Source organism: Vombatus ursinus, unplaced genomic scaffold, assembly GCF_900497805.2.
Source record: "Vombatus ursinus unplaced genomic scaffold, bare-nosed wombat genome assembly UNPS02013240.1, whole genome shotgun sequence".
Lineage (NCBI taxonomy): Eukaryota > Metazoa > Chordata > Mammalia > Diprotodontia > Vombatidae > Vombatus > Vombatus ursinus.
Window position 1 is genome coordinate 27,133 of NW_020953018.1, and position 17,265 is coordinate 44,397.

At 46.7% G+C, this 17,265-nt stretch overlaps 1 protein-coding gene across 5 annotated transcripts; it reads right to left on the bottom strand.

The window, feature by feature from the left end:
- Window positions 1-858: 858 nt before the first annotated feature.
- Window positions 859-17,170, bottom strand: LOC114040491 (epsin-3-like). 5 transcript variants are annotated; one of them, XM_027858610.1, is made up of 9 exons: window positions 16,443-17,170; window positions 8,443-8,561; window positions 6,881-6,961; window positions 6,390-6,512; window positions 4,553-4,640; window positions 3,902-4,162; window positions 3,479-3,589; window positions 2,215-2,445; window positions 859-1,692 (listed from the first exon to the last, which is right to left on the bottom strand). In XM_027858610.1, the coding sequence occupies exons 1-9, from the start codon at window positions 17,011-17,013 to the stop codon at window positions 1,358-1,360; spliced, it is 1,920 nt and encodes a 639-aa protein (XP_027714411.1). In that variant the 5' UTR covers window positions 17,014-17,170; the 3' UTR covers window positions 859-1,357. The 5 variants fall into 5 exon arrangements, with proteins under 5 accessions (XP_027714411.1, XP_027714409.1, XP_027714412.1 ...); XM_027858608.1 differs by having other exon boundaries at window positions 3,479-3,592; XM_027858611.1 differs by having other exon boundaries at window positions 3,479-3,547; window positions 6,881-6,964.
- Window positions 17,171-17,265: the final 95 nt, after the last annotated feature.

Below are 17,265 nucleotides of genomic sequence, written 5' to 3' on the forward strand. Positions count from 1 at the left end.
ATCTTGTTCCCCTCCCCAAATTACATATATATGTATATACTGTAAGTACTTATCTGTGTACAATTTGTCCCCCTCCCCACTTCCTCACCCTCTTCTCCCACAGGGCGAAAACTCCTTGAGGGCAGGGAATGTGTCAAGTTTTTTTTTCCTTTGTATTATTCCCAGTAACTAGCAGAGTGCCTGCCTGGCACAGAGCAGTCACTTAATAAATACTTGTTGAATGAATAATGCAGTTGAATAGTTAGCTATGAAATATATTAAAAGAGCTAGAGGCAATCCTCCAGCATACTGAGTGGATAAACAGAGGATTTACAGCAGGATTTGGACCAGAGTCACCCAAGAGGAGAAGATCCAGACAGACTGCCGTGTTCTCTGAAGGGGAGAATCCTCATGTGATGAGCACATGGAACGCTTCAAGTTTTCTGGTGTTCATGTCGAGCTCCCCTGTAGTTACTTGGAATGAGGGAGAATGTCTTCTACTTTTCTTGCATTGTCTCCACCCTATCCATCTCCCAAGGTTTTTACCCCTGATAATCTGAAGTTTCTTCTAATTCTAAGAATCCCTATGAATTAGAGAGTGAAATTCAGGCTCTGAACAACTGGAGACCCAACCGAGAGGAAGCATCTCTGTGGGTCAAGCTTTCTAAGAGAGACACGCCCAGCTTATGCAAACCCAAGAGCTGACCTCTCTGTTGGGGATCCCATTTCCCTCCCCTTCCTGCTTCTATAGGCTTTGGGAGATGGGTCCTGGAGAGGGATCCAAGGAAGGAATTCTCTTGCCTCGCCCCCTCCTCCTCTTTCATGGAGAGACATTCACAACAGAACTGCTCGCCACCATAAGAAGGTCACAAGCACAACTCGGCTCTATCGTGCTAGTTCAGGTATTTATTCTGGGACCATTGCCATGGCTCCAAAAGGCTTCTGGTCACCAGGCTTCTTCTGTGCTATGCACTACAGTACTTGTGGTGTCGGAGCCCCCCACACATACATACATCCATGAGCCCCTTCAAGGGATAGATGGAGCTGGGAAAGTCACTCCTCCAGCCCAAACAAAACCTGGGGGATGCTGGCTCCTGTGATGGCCTTTCCCTGAGCTCCCAAGACCCTCTTTCACTCCTGAGGCAGGACAGGGAACCAAGCATCCAGGCAACATTCATACTGACCTAAGTGGGGTGGGGGCAGTGCCCCTGTCCACTGTCCCAGCCCCTTAAGCACGGGGTGGGAAAAGCTCTGGTCAGCTGCCAGCGGCTGACCGGGGCATAGAGGCAGAGAAGCAAGGGGAAGAGACATGGAAACTGCTTCCAGGAAGGAGGGAAGAAGGTGCCAGAAGTGAGAGCTGAGCAGACAAGGGCAGAGTTCAAAGGAAAGGGTTGGTGCCTGCCTGAGAAGAGGGGTTCAGGGGTCCCACTGCACCAGACATGGGGAGCAGGGGCTGAGGCAAGGTCCCAGGCAGCTGAGGGAAGGTGCCAGCCTGAGGGAAGACACTGACAGAGGCAGGAAGGGTCATTCCTGCTGGAACGCTGCTGAGTGGAAGGGGCAGAGAGGCGCTGTAGGTCATTGAGCCTACGGGAGCACCCACAGGCACTGAGGAGGCCAGATTGGGCCCTGGAGACCCTGTCCGCATCTGGTTGAGAGTTGGCTTGCACTGCTCACCCAAACTGAATGGGTTGGTTGGGGACGGGGCGCTGAGACCTGTTGGAGAAGAGAAAACAGATCAGAAAACAGAGAGGTCAAGCAGTTGAGGTCTGAGGCGGAGAAACTGGAGGCTAAGACTTAGATTTAATGGTGTGTGTGTGTGTGTGTGTGTGTGTGTGTGTGTGTGTGTGAGATACTGGCACAGACACCATGCATAGATTGGAAATGGAGACTTTGATTTGACAAGGGAGTAAATGGAAAAGCTGAGATGTAACTAGGGTAAGGTGACCAGATTGTTTTCTCGGGGTGTTGAAACTGAGAGGATGCTGAGTTCTTCCCCACTTCCTTGACAGCCACACCTGAGGTAAACTACTCCCCACCTCTGTGATATTGGCCATCTTGGAAGGCCCTTCCTCCGTTCACCGGCCAAGTTCCAGGGGAGTTCCCTTGCCTTGCTCCCACTTCTCCCATCCCCCTGGTGTCAACATTTCAAAGTATGGATCTGGGGGAAGAGGGTGACAGATGAGTGGAGTGGGAAGTAGGGGGAAGGGAGGAGGAAGCGTCATCTTTCTACTCTACCTGAAAGGAATGGGTTTCTTGTCTTCGTAGGTTGTGGAGCCATCACTAGTGAATCCAGGTTGACCAAGGAGGAGGCTGAGGGTCCCAGGAAAGACTCAGGGGTCTGGCAGGCTCGACCGTCTTTGCCTGCCTGAGTCAATGCCCCACCAAGTCCTCCCAGGTCAAAAGCATCTGGCTCCTTTGTGCCATTCTGCTTGGAGCTAGGGAGAGGGTCTCCAAAGAGGTCTAGGTCTAAAAAAAAAGTAGGAGGAGCTCAGATGCAGGGGAAAGAGAAGGCAGAATTGCAGCATCATGGATTTAGGCCTAGTCAAGGCCTCAGATCATCTAGTTCAATCCTTTTAGTCTATATATGAAGAAACTGGGGCTAAGAGAGCTTAAGTGACTTGTCTCTTCATCCTCATCATCATCACCATCACCATCACCATCATCACCATCACCATCATCATCATTATCATCATCATCATAGTTAATGTTCAGTCATTTCAGTGGTGACTGACTCTTTGTGACCCTATTTGGGGTTTTCTTGGCAGAGGTACTGGAGTGGTTTGCCATTTCCTTCTCCAACTCATTTTACAGATGAGGAAACTGAGGCAAATAGGATTAAGTGACTTGTCCAGGGTCACACGGCTAGGAAGTGTCTGAGGCCAGATTTGAACTCAAATCCTCCTGATTCTAGGGTTAGAGCTCTATCCACTGTGCCACCTACCTGCCCCACATTTTTTCATATTTTGCATACACATACATGTATGCATACATACATACATAGAATATATATACTCTATCCATTTTGCCATCTGGCTGTCCCATCAGCATCAAAACTAGCATTTATATAACACTTTGAAGTCATTATTATCCCCATTTTATAGGTAAGGAAACTGAGACCTAGTGCCAGAGCCCTGATTTAAACCCAGGTCCTCTGACTCTAAATCTAGAACCCCTTTCACTACAGCACAATGCCTCCCATAAGGGGAGGGATGGGAGTGTCAGAAAATAGGGTGTTTGAGATAGAGGGATCAGGGTGGGGCTCAGAGATTGCCAGGTCCAGGGTTCTGTTTGCTAGCAAACAGAGCTCTGGGCAAGGGGAGGGGCCCACCAGAGTCTCTCACCCAAGTTGCCTGGCTACACTCATCAGGGCTCCACTGCTATCAGCTGTGCCTCACTTCCCCCTCCCTCCTGGTCCCCCCCATCCCATTCCTTCATTCCTGGAGCCCTCTCATTATTACCACCACCACCACACACAATCAGCCGCTCTCCTTTAGCTTACCAGGGCTGCCAGATCGCACGGAGGGGAGGGCCTGGACACTCTCTGACCCCTCTCTGGCCTCTGTTGATTCTGGAAGTTTGGCAAATAAGTCAAAGGCTGAACCACCTAGAGCTGCTGTGGTGGGGAAGGGGCAGAAGGACAGACAGGGAGGAAGAGGACAAATGGGTCTGCACCCTCCCAAGAAATGAATGAGGTATTCTCCTTTCTGGGGGCAAAAATAAGATCTGTCCTATAGAGGACTCAATATACACCACCTCTTCCTGTCCCTTGCCCTAGAGACTCCTCACTCATTGAAGGCAGAGAGATTTAAACCCCAGGAGCCAAGTCTCCGGGATCAGGGATGGAGCCAGAGTCATGAACCCTCTCGTCCCACCTCCCACCTTCAGACTGGATGGTTTAGGAGGACAACAGGCTTTCACTTACTGGGAGTGCTGGGGGTGTCCAAGGTAGCTCCCCAGGGATCTGTTCCTGTGCCAGAGGGTTTGTGTTGGGGGGAATCCTTCACCCAGGGATCCATGGAAAGGGGGGGCCCAGGCGTCCGTCTCCAGGGTTCCGAAGATGAGAGCATAGATGGCAAGTCCCAAGGCTGGCTACGGGACAGAGGATCCCCAGAGGGGGCTGGAGACCAAGGGTCTGCAGAGGGTCCCCAAGAGGAACCGGCAGGCTCCACAGTTGGCCTGAGACCTAAAATGAGAACAGCACTAACACACTGTCATTTTCTTTCCCCGCCCCCAGCTGCTTCTCTCCATCCCACATCTCATCCTTTCTCCCTCCCTCATTACTCTCCTGGTCACCTTCCTTATCAGAGAGGACATGGTAACCAACCATGGATTGGGCAAACTGAGACACTACGTAGGAAATCTGGAGCCTTCCATCTCCCTTCTGATCACTTAGATTCCTACCAGGGAAGGTCCCTAAGAGGGGGAGGAAGGAAGAAAAGGAAAACAGAAATAGAGAGCTAAAAGAGGAAAATGGGGGAAGGTCTACCCAGAGACTGGCTATGGAGGGAGAGATTATCTCTAGGTCCCAGGGAGTAAGGGTATGTGTGTCTCTCCCAGGACCTGACCACCCCACCTGGAATATCCCATGGGTCAGCAGAGCTGTGTGTGGAAGGTGGAGCTGGTCCTGGTCCAAAGATATCAGCAAGGTCCAGGATGGAAGACTACAAAGAAGGACAGTGAAGACACGTTTGAGCACCCTGGGAGTGGGAGCTCCTGGCTCCAGTAGGGGGCAGAGTCACAGAACCTCAGCCTCTCTTATTCATTCAATTCCACTATTTGATTAAATACTTCTACTGTACATTCTGGTGGAAGAGTAATTTCCAACCCTTTCCTGTCCTGTCCTCTCTGTTTCCATCCTCTCCCTTCCCATCAGCAGGGGAAGGCAGGATGGTTAGCAGAAAGATCCTAAGGTCATAGGGCCTAGAGCTGGAAGAAATCATCTGGTCTAACCCCCTCATTTTCTAAGGAGGAAAACTGACCCCCAGAAAGGGGAAATGACTTGCCTAACAAAGCTCTTTCCACATAAGACTCCCAGTCATCGTTATGTATCACTCCCTTTTACATTCTCTACTGTCCAGCCAAACTAGTCTTCTTGTTGGGCTATGCTTATGGTAGTACATCTCCAAGATCCATGTCCTTACACAGGCTCTCCATCCATCTCCTACATTTGGAAAGCACTGCCTCCAACTCTAGAATCTTATTTGCTTCAAAATCTACCTCCTACATGAAGTCTTTTCTGCCCCCCCCAGCTGCTAGTGCTTCCCCCTCCATATTATAGATTTTATTTATATGTGTGTATGTGTATATATGTATGTATGTGTATGTGTGTGTGTATATACATACACACATATATTTGGAGGCAATCAGGGTTAAATGACTTTCCCAGGGTCACACAGCTAGTAAGGATTTGAGGCCAGATTTGAATGTAGGTCCTTCTGATGCCAGGGCTGGTGCTCTATCCGCTGCACCACCTAGCTATCCCAGAATTTTCTATATTTTGACAAATACATATAAATATATATATATATATATAATATGTGTGTGTGTGTGTGTATATACACATATAATATTTATGTGTATTATTGCCCTTATATAATGTAAGCTCCTTGAGGGCAAGGACTGTTTCCTTCTTTGTTTTAGTATCCCAAGGGCATAGCACACAACAGACACTTAAAAAATGCTTACTGATCACCCAGGACATCCCTAGGCTGGTTTAGGGCTTCAGGGAAAGTCATAGCATGAACCCCCTTACTTTAACATTTTTATATGAGGGAAGAATCTGGTTGAAATCGGTATCAAAGATGGCCTCTAGGGGAAAAGATTCACAAAAAGTTCTAGTTTAGCCAGAGGAAGACTTGGAGAGGGGTCGTTGTTGAGAGGTAAGCAGAAACCCAACATTGCCTTAACTTGTATGTATAGAACACCCCCCCCCCCCCCCCCCGCCCCAGACACCTACAGCTGACTGATACTTCTTTTTTCCACCTATTCTCCTCTTGATTGTCACCAACCCAATCCAGTAGTATAACAGACATCGAGGGTCATAAAAGCCAGACCTAGAATGGGGCTCAGTAGTCATGAGAAGGTCCAACCTTCTCATTTTACTATGGAAAACATCAAGAGGCCCAGAGCGGGGCAGTGTCTAAGGTTACACAATGAGTAGAACTTGGACTAGGGTCCAGTCAGCTGAGGGTCCTCTCCATTAGAACTTAGGTAATGTAGTACCCCCAGAGCCTGAATGGAGCCTGGGGCAGTCAACTTTGTCATACCTGAAGGATGGTACTACCCTTAACCTGACCCTCTGGCCCCTTCTGCTGTCCCTCATGACTGCTACATCCCTTTGTCCCTCAATTCCTTATTTCCCCCTCCCAGCATGCTTCCCCACCTCCATAGGCTTCCATCCCTTCACAAACCTGGCTGGTTTTCAGTTTCTCTCCTTCCTTTTCCTCCTTTCTTTCGGGGTCCTGGTCCCGCCGACCATGGCCCCCAGTGCCTTTGGGTAAGGGGGAGTCATCTCCCCTCCAGGACCTCACCTCCTGCAGTTGGGACAGATTGGTGGTGGAGCAGGGGGAGCAACCAGCTAAGTTTGGGAGCCATGGGGACTCTGGGACCCAGGGCCCTAGAACCCAGGGCATCCAATGTTAGGCTAAGGAGAACGCTCAGCTCCCCAGAGGATCCACCAGGAGCCTGCAGACACGAAGAGAAAGCAGGGGTGGGGGTGGGGAGATGAGGGCAGGGAGGGTGGCAGGGGAAAATCCAGGCTAGGTGACAGAGTGGTTAAGGAGCCAGGCGGGAGCGAGAAGGAGCTGGAGAGACACCAAGTGAAACCGAGAGGAGCCCTGTTAGTGCCCAGAAGCACCAGCACCAGCACCAGTCCCAGAGTAGGATCTGGGGGCTCCGCTACCTTCTCATGCTCCTGCTGGCTCAGGCGCAGTGCCAGCTGCAGCTGCAGATCCTCGTCCCTGTGGGAGGCTGGAGGGACCGGCTGCTGGGGATGAAGGAGAAGAGAGTGAAATGGATGCTCCCCTACTTGGCTCAGCTCACCTTCCCCCACCCTTTCAGTTCTCAGTCTTGGACAAGGGGGCTGGAGGGGGTGGGCAGAGAAAGGAAGGACAGAGGGTAGGAGACCTGGGATGAAAAAGCAGCAAGGGGACAGGGCAGTGGTAGGGGACAAATGGGGCTGGGGGAGGACAGCCAAAAGAGATGGGGCAGAGTGAAATAGGGGCAGGAGGAAAGTGGGAGATGGGGCTGGAAGAAGGTGGAAGATGGGGCAGGTGAGATATGGGACAAAAGGGAAAATGGATGATAGGATAGGAAATATGGTGTCTAGGGAACCTGGACAGGGAGAGAAAAAAGATGGACGGTGAAGGGAAACAGGACACAGGGATGATAGAGGAGAAATAGCCTTGGGGGGCAGAGGGGATTTCAGACAAGTAGTATTAGGGCAGAGGGAAAGTGGGAAAGAGAAAAGAACAGAGGAAGAGCTGGGCTACAGTCCTGTGATGTCAACTGCCCAAGCCCCAGGCTAATGGAAAGGGGAAAAAAAAGTGTATTCGCACATTATTTTGCATACATTTGCAAGTTTTATGTGTCAAAATGCTCCCTTCCCACCCCTTAAATCTTCCTCTTTCTACGGAATGCATCTGAACCCTTGCTGGGTGAACATAGGAAAGAAGCCATTCCACACTGTACTTAAGTGTGCTCAGCTTTGACAGGTGGGATCTGCAAAGGGAAATGTAAAGCCCTGGGGTGTGGATGGGGAGGAAGAGTCCCACAAAAGATGCTAGAGTTATTTCCTCTTGTGGTCTTCTTAGGGAGGAGATGTACCCTAAGGCACTTTGCCGCACTATATCCATGTCCAGAGAGCCCAAGGAGGCACCCTTGATATACCCCAAGTATACCCCTCCCTCTGTCCCTACAGGTGTGTCCCCCTCCCCCCATGAGTCCTTTAGGATCATGAAGACAGGCAGAGAGAAGAAACTTGCAGAGACAAACCAGCTCAGGTTTGCTAGGGCCCTCCCCTTGGGTGGTTCAAACAGAAGCTAGGGAGGACCAGGGTCCTTCAGCCCTTTAACCCTTCAAAGTGGCTCTAGCTCTTTTCCTTCAGGAAAAGCCTCTAAGCCAGAGAGTCCAACAGCAGAAGGAATTAGGCAGATGGGTACTCACTGGGCACACTTGGGATTGAGGGCACATGGGGTTGGGGCTACTCCAATCTACAAAACACATGGACCTAGCCTGGTTCCATCTGTGACAGTCACCTTCTGGCTGTAACACGGTACCTAGTGGCCTTAGCACTCTAAGCTGGGCCCTGCCCATAAAGCTGGTGCTTTCTGACTGCATCTGTCAGACAGGGGCTGGCCTTACCTTTTCAGGGCAGAGCCTTAGCCTCATGGCCTAAGGGCCATGTCTATACCCCCTTCACACACACATACACATCAAATCCTATTGATCCCATGATGACATTACCTTCTCTGCCTCTTCCCGGCTCATGGCCAGCGCCAGCTGCAGCTGTAGCTCCTCCTCTCCTGTTGTCTGAGGTCTAGCTTGCTCCAGGTCGGAGGTAAATCGAGGAGATGAGGATGAGGCTGGAACAGGGAATAAAGGTTTCAGACTCTCCAAATCCTTGTTATATTCAAAATGTTCAGGATACATCTTGAAACAGGGAGGTCTGAGTTGGAGTAGGTGAAGGAAACTCCACAGTGTCAGATTTGAGGTCAGGTAAGACCTGGGTTCAAATCCCACCTCCTACACTTAATAGCTGTGTGATCACTGGTAGGTCACTTAATCTCTGTGACTGACTTTCCTCATTTGTAAAATAGAGATAATAACACGGGTAGTACCAACCTTGGGGCAGCAAGTTAGGTGGTGTGGTGGATAGAACCCTCAGCCTGGAGTCATGAAGACTCATTCATCTTCCTGAATTCAAATCTGGCCTCAGACACTTATTAGCTGTGTGAACCTGGGCAAGTCACGTAAGCCTGTTTGCCTCAGTTTCCTCATCCATAAAATGACCTGTATAAGGAAGTGGCAAACCACTCCATCATCTTTGCTAAGAAAATCCCAAACTTAGAAAGAGTCAGATATGACTAAAATGACTGAACAACAACAGAAGTACCTACCTCAGACAGCTGCTATGGGAATCACAGGCAATAGTGAATTGAAAGCACTATATAGATGCCCTCTATTATAATGTTGTTGTTATCTTTCTCGGAAGAAGTTTCAGTAGAAAAAAAATTGAGAAAAGTTGTTAGCCCACCACTATTTTACATTCAGTGTTCTGCAGACAACTAGGCAGGTGGATAAAGTAACTGTCCTTTATAATTGAATAAGAGTATTGGGGTATAAGTTTATCCTCTGTAGAAAGCATCTTCAGGTCAACTCCAGTGACAGATTGGATGGCAGGGATGATCTGTGCCTCATCCTGGTCTCACACAGTTTTAATTTCTTCAGCTAGATCTCTATGTTTTAAAAGCTTTTCATTCCATATAGTTTGGAGAGCATGAATATGACATAATGACATCCATTAAAAACACTGTTCTAGTTTTTATGGATCAATGTTAGGTCCAGGAGGTTGGGGGCAACCATTCTGTCTGTTAAGATGCTCTAGATTCAGTACAGTTTATTGGCTGATTTCTCTACATAATTTTATTTTTTTCTCTTTTAGAGTTGTGAATTTGTAGAACGGAGATTTGTCATGTTAAAAAAGTATAATGTCCCTAAACTTACACTCAAACTCAGAAATTGGGCCTCACTGGGCCACTGCCACTTTGGGTTCAAAGGGTATATCTCTGTGAAGTCATCTATCTAAAACTCTAACTCATGAGCGCCAACTGGTGTGATTTCCCCATTAACGGGCAAAATTAACTGTTTATAGAAATGAAGACAAAATTAACTTAAAAGTGATGTATAGTAAGAATAGCTATAAAACTTCCTCTCCCTTCACCCCCCGCCGTAATAGGGAGCACTTTCCCACAAACATACACAGCATCTGTTGGAAGGACGAGCCCAGAACACCGGTGTTAAGGCACACATTGTAGGAAATTTGCACAGCCAAGCAGCCAAGTCAGTTTGCGCAGGGGTTCAAGGCTTCCTGCTTCTTGCTCTACCCTTATGCTGCTCCGTGATGGGCCCCACCTCTGTGTTGGGTAAGTCGCACCACTCTTGGGCTAGACTTACTGCTCATGGGGCATGGTCGCTACCAGGTGGACATCGGAGGCTTGCTCCTCCTGGGCAACTGTCTTCTCTACCTCTTCCAACTTTAGGTTCGGCCACAGTCCTTAGCTGTGGTACTGCTGTGTTCTTTTGGAAACAATAGGCACCTAGTATTGGTAGAAACTCTGCTCTCTCAGGACTGCAATTCTCAGGCTGGTTACCTACCAGCCGTGAATTTTAGCCTTTTTTTCTTGAGCTTACTCCAATTACTGGATGGGGTGATTCCCTCAGGGTGTTGTTGTCGTTGTTGTTGTTGTTGTTGTTGTTGTTGTTCTTCTTCTTCTTCTTCTTCTTCTTCTTCTTCTTCTTCTTCTTCTTCTCCTTCTTTTTTGGTTTGTTTTTGCTAGGCAATGAAGTGACTTGCCCAGGGTCACACAGCTAGGAAGTGTCAAGTGTCTGGTCCGAGACCTGCATTTGAACTCAGGTCCTCCTGACTCCAGGGCCGGTGCTCTATCCACTGTTCCACCTAGCTTCCCGGATGGCTGGTAGTTCTGCTAGAAAAATTGAGAGGGGGGAGGGAGAGAGGAAGACCTACCCCCTTGCCCTCAGTGATTCCCTCTCAGGGGCTGAGTTCTTCCTCCCCTTGAAGTGACAGATTATCTTTTAAGGGTCACCAAGGGGTGTGTCCATCTTCTTTCATCCAATGAAGTTGCCCCTTCCATTTCATTCGGAGAAAGGTGCTCATACTTTGTAATGGCATCACTGAATGTTGGCCAAACCTTTCATCTGTGATTACATCAGCTGAGCTGGAAGGGGAGGGGGACCGAATCCCCCTTTTACAATAGAAAAAAAGTAAGTTTCTGGTGTATAATTCTAGCCTCCTCGTTGTATCTTTCTAGGTAGCTAGTAGGTGATAAACTTTTGCAGCCTTCACTGATACCTTGTCATTTCTGTCAATGCATTATATAATCTGCATTGCTCAATACATCAGGGCTCCTTAAGAGTAACCTTGCTTAAGTTTTTGTGGTGATGATCTGATCCTGAATCACTCGTATAAACCCCTTCATTTATAACAATAAACCTGCCTGACTCAGCCATTTCTCTTACACTGCTTTCTCGACATTATTCTAGTCACCAGGTCATGGCTTGCTAGATACTTGAAAGGTGCTATTTTTTTTTTACAGTTGGCAGGGACTATTTCCTTGCTTGAGTGATATTGATCATGTTTCGTAAGTATAACTCTACTGTGATTTTTGGAGTGGTAATGATGCCGTTCTGAATTAATACCACTCCACCCATCCATTTCTAAAAACTAATCCCTATCACTCGGCCACTTTTCTGATGGTTCTTTGAGTCTCTGTCAAAAAGTGGTTGGCAGATTCACAGTGATGTTGCTTTTAAAGGGCCTTTATATTTCCATTCTTGGATCTTAGCGGCTTCATAGGTTTCTTCTTTTGGTTGCATTAGACAAATCCAGTGGTAAATACTCATTAGAAGCTTTTACTATTGCTCAGTGACATCATATCTGCTTGTTCCAAAAATATTTCTGTAGGTTTCTGACCAATTTCTCATGTGCATTAAGGACATCTATCAATTTTTTTTCTCCTTTTTTTTCCTATGAGAAAGTGTTATTTTCAATAACTGCCTTAGGAAGTCGCACTCCAGGTTTCATTAATATAGAATGGGCTTTTGTTGGGATACTTCTTCAATCTGTTATGGTCCATTTTTATAGTTCCAAAAGTGTACATTAAGACTGATGTTGAAGAATTGTTAATTGCTTCAAATACATTCTTCTCATTTAAGCTTTGACTTCAAGATGCCAGTGAATCTCTTAAGATTCAGCCATAGCCTTCTTGCTTGATGAATTATTATTTTTGTTATTATTGCAATTATTATTTTCAAGAAGACACAGTAGTATATTAGAAAAAGTATCAGACTAGCAGTCAGAAGACTTGGGATCTAATCCTAACACTATCACTCACTAGCTATGTGGCCATGAGCTAGTGGCTTACCCTGATGTCAGTTTCTGAGTTGGGGAAGATAATACCCTTTCCTTCCTCCTTCACAAGATTGTTGTGAGGAATAAAGGAGATAATGTAGAACTGTACTAACTGAATCCACGATAAATTTATGTTATCTAATTTCAAATAAGCCTTCACTGGAGTAAGACAATCTTATTTACTTCTCCCTATTTGGTTCTCTGTCCCACTCACTACAACAGCCATTCCAAACCTCATCTCACTGTCCCACTCTACACCACTCCATCTTTTTACACTCTCAGCTGAGGACTTCACCTTATCCTTTACTGAGAAAACTGAGACTATTCGAAATAAGTTCCCTCCTCTCCTCCTCATCTCACAACTCCTTGACACCACCCCCTAGTATGTCCTTGTTAACTTCACTTTCTGGGACAGAGGTAGTCCTTCTTGCCATGACTAATTCTTCTACTGTTGTTGTCGTTCAGTCGTTTCAGTGATGTCTGACTCCTCATTGACCCCCTTTGGAGTTTTCTTGGAAGAAATACTGGAGTGGTTTGCCATTTTCTTCTCCAACTCATTTTACAGTTGAGGAAACTGAGGCAAATAGGGTTAAATGACTTGCCCAGGGTCACACAGCCAGTAAGTATCCTTTCATATGTACGCTCAATCCCATTCCCTCTCATCCCTTCCAGCATATTGACTTTACTATCATTCCCCTTTTTTGATTTGCACTCTCTCCTTATATGCTGGTTCCTCCCTGCTGTTTACAAACATGATCATCAACTCCATCTTTAAAAAAACAAACAAACAAAAACCTTCACTAGGTCCTACTCTGTTCACCAGGTATTGTCCTATATCCTTCCTCCCTTTCTTAGCCAAACTCCTTGTAAAAGCTGCATAGACATATATAATCTATATCAAGTTGCTTACCATCTTAGGGAAGATGGAGGTCAGACAGGGAGGAAGAAAATGTAGAACTCAAAATTTTATTAAAAAATGAATGTTAGGCTCAGATTCTTAAGATCTGGCCTGCGTACATTAGCAATACAAATGCTTAGATTCCTTAAGAGTCTGGTCAATATGGCAGATTCTTTAAATCTCATCCACCCCCGATTAATGTTCAAGTAAGCCTTGTCTTTGGCTGAAAAAAAAATGAATGCTAAAAATTGTCTTTTTATGTATTTGGAAAATACTATTTTTTAAAGAAAAAGTTGCATACATACTGGTCATCTATACTTCATCTTCTGACTCTTTTCTAAACCCTCTGCAATCTGGCTTCCAAACTTATCACCCAAGGGGAGCTGCCCTGTCTCCAAAGTGACCAATAACCTCTTAACTGCCAAATCTAATGTCCTATTTTTAACCCTCATCCTTCTCAACCTCTCTGCGGCATTTGACACTGTTAACCTCCTTCTCTTTTTGGATACTTGCCTCTCTGGCGTCTGTGATATACTCTCTCTTAGTTCTCCTACCTTACTATAAGTCCACTTCTCCTTAGTTTCTTTTGCTGGATCTTCAACTACATCATGACCCCTAAAGGGGGTTATACCCTAAGGCTCCGTCCTGGGCCTTCTCTCTTCTTTATTTTCTCACTAGATGACCTCATCAGCTCCCCCAGGTTTAATTATAATCCTTATCTGGATCATTCCCAGATCTCTATATCCAGCCCTAGTCTCTCTCTCCTGAGCTGCAGTCCTGCATTACCAATTACCTGCCAGATAATTTTCTGTGTATCCCATAGGCATCTCAAACACATATCCCCCTAATCCACCCTTTTAACTTTCCCATCCTTCTAGTCACCCATGTTCACTACCTTGATACTACCCTCAGCTCCTCACTTTCACTCACCCCACACATCCAGCCAGTTGCCAAATCTTGCTGTTTCTATCTCACCTCAAGTACCACCACCTATGTATTAGTCTTTCCTGATTCTTTCTCCCTCCACCCCCCATGACTTTTCCACCCAAGGTGACCCTTTATCTGCTTTATCCGTATGATTTTGGTTCATCCCACACTAGGATTTAAGCTCCTTGAGGGCAGGGACTACATCACTTTTGTCTTTGTCTACCTAGAACCAAGCATACGGTCTGGCACAATTTAAATGCTTGATGACTGACTGATGAAAATACCTTGATTCAATTCAACAGATATTTATTAAGTGCCTGCTGTGTGCACCACAAAAGGATGGATAATAACAACTACAACACTTTAGGGCTTACAAAGTACTTTTCACTTAACTGCCCAAGGCATAGTATAAGTATTATTATCTTCATTTTACAGATGAAGAAACTGAGGTTCAGAGAAGTTGAATGATGTACCCAGAGATCATAAAACTAGTATCAGATCTGGGACTCAATTACAGGACTTTTTTTTTTTTTAAACCTCCATGCACTATGTTCTCTGCACCACACCACAGCTATGTGTAATTATATCCAGACCTGTGATTTCATTGCTACTTTCTCCAAGGATTCAGATTAGCAACTCACCTGCAACTTTTTGTCTTAAGGAGTTGTCTATGGTCATATAGCTAATATGTGTCAGAGGTAAAACTTGAACCCAGGTCTTGCCAGCTCCAGAGCCTCTCTCCATTATATGTGATTATTATTTGTAATGGATTTTTTTTGTTTGTGATTTGTTTTTTTTGTTTTGTTTGGGTTAAGTGACTTGCCCAGAGTCACACAGCTAGTGAGTGTTATGTGTCTGAGACTGGATTTGAACTCAGGTCCTCCTGACTCCAGGGCCGGTGCTCTATCCCCTGCGCCACCTAGCTGCCCCTGTAATGGATGTTTTTACAATGACATTTCAACCCACTGGAGAGCTACAGGGAGCCCCAGAACTCACAGAAAAGAGAAATAGATTAGTGAGACACCTGGGAATGGAGAGAGTTGTATGTAGGTACACAGATCTCAACACTCCCATTTCCTCTTTTTCTGCCCTTGAAAGAGACTTCTAGTTGGCCTTTTCTTCCCCCCTTCCTTCCCCACTTCTAAGCAGCTGAGAACAGAGAAACAAAAATTAAGAGCTGCTGGTGGGACAGGTGGCTGACACCAGGACCTGCTCACTATTGCCTTCTGTCGCCACTAAGCTGCTGCCTCTCAAGCTGGGAGTGCTAGAAACAGAGTTGGGACAGATCCTGGAAAGCTGCCATGACATCCGAGGCTCTGGGATGGAGACCATGGGTAGAGATGTGACAAGGCAGACCAGTGACCAGGGGAAGAAAATGGCTTGGCAGCTACCATGACATTGTAAATGTTGGTGAGATCAGACCAGGACACTAGACCCAGACCTATGCAGTGCTTTCCCAGTTCTCCATGGGTGGGCAAAGTCAACCCTGGTGGGATCTAAACTTGAAATCCCTTCCCTTTCCTATGACCTAGAGACTGGGAGGATGCTTGTACGAGGGGAACATGAATGGGTGAAGTTATCTATGAGTGGGGGCACTTGGTAGTTGCTTGATGAGTTACTTTATTATTTTGCTGTTATTATCGTTGTTATTTTAAAAATTGGGTCTCCCTAACTTGCCCAGGCTGGAAGGGGATGGGTTGAGCCCAATGTTGATCATCACAGAAGTTCTGACTTGCTCTGTTTCTGACCTGGGCCATTTTGCTCCTGCTTAGGCAGCCTGGTTGTGCCTGCTGCGAGGGGTGTATCACATGTGGACCAGACAGTGCAGACACACCATTGGTTTTAGCCCTACTACAGCTCAGAACTCCCAAGCTCAAGCAATCCACCAACCTCTGCCTCCAGATGTATACTGCCATGCCTGGCTACTTGACTATGTTTAAAGAAACCATGTGAGCACAGTGTTGACTGCTTGGGTAATACACATATAGAGGTTTAGGCCAATTGAAGGAAATCTTGAAGACAAGGGATCCCATAATTCTCATACTTCAGAGTAACATTCCATTTTCTTTTCTCTTAGATTGAATTTTGAAAAACAGCTACCAAGAGTGAATAAATCTGTCTAGCCAAGAAATTGAGGAAGAGATCTCTCATACAAACTGGAAAAACCAACTTCCCTCTCTCCCTGGGTCCATGGCTGGAGCAGAGTGCCACCTGACGGAAAGATTACATAACAAGGTCCCTTCCTGGTTAATTAATTAGTTAAGTGACAGCCTGCTCTTGTGTTGGACTGTAGGAAGCAGGGTATAAGCCAGGTGTGGATTATTGCTGCTGCATCCATCCCCCGGCACAACAACTAATTGTTCATATAGCCAGCTTTACTGTCACATTATTTTTATTCCCCCAGTAGGGACCTTGACCTGAACAAAACCTTCATTTCAAGGTTCCCCCCTCCCCATCCTATCTTCTTGCTAAGCCTGACCCCTCACTCACAGTTGTAGGAAGAAGGGGATCCTCTGGTCCGGCTGAACTCGTCCCCATAATGGGAGGACCGGCGACCATAGCTCAACTGCCCGCTGCCAATGCCAGAGCCCTCTAGGGCCATGCGTTCCTTCGTCTTGAGTGCGTGGGTCCTTTCCTGCTTCAATCGTTCCTCATCCTTGAGCAGCCCCATCACCTGCTTGACCTTCTCTCGAACATTGATGCCCTGATCCTTGCCATCTCGATCCACATACTGGAAATCCTTGAGGGTCTGAATGGTGTAGAGGTTCTCTCGACACTGGTGGGCTACTTTATCAGAGCCAGTCTTCAGCAAATAGTCCAACAGGGTCAGAGCCTTGTATACATGGCGCCAGTTCTTCCCACTATCATTGAGCCGCCTCCAGATCATGCCCATAACCTCAGCGAAGGCCACGGTATTAAAAGTCAGGTCAGCGATTTCTGACATGAGGGTGCTTGGTGGGCCCCAGGGATCATTGCTGGTTGCTTCACGTACCTTAATTTCTGCTTCTGAATAATTATGCACGATATTCTTTACCTGCCGTCTCAGAGCTGAAGTTGTCATGGCTGGGGGTACTGGGGATGGGTGTCCCCTCCCCCAGCCAGAAAGGAAGCACTGAGGGCAAGAGGTTAATATTCACAGGCTCTGATCCCAAGAAATTCGTGGACAGAGAATGTTGGTCTCAGTAGGAATGGGACCGTTGCTGTGGATGGCTCTTCATGGATCTGAAAAAAGTGGGTAACGTGATGGTCAGGACTCTAGACACAACATCCCAGGCCCCTGGTGAGTTTTCATCTACAACTACTTTTTTTTTTT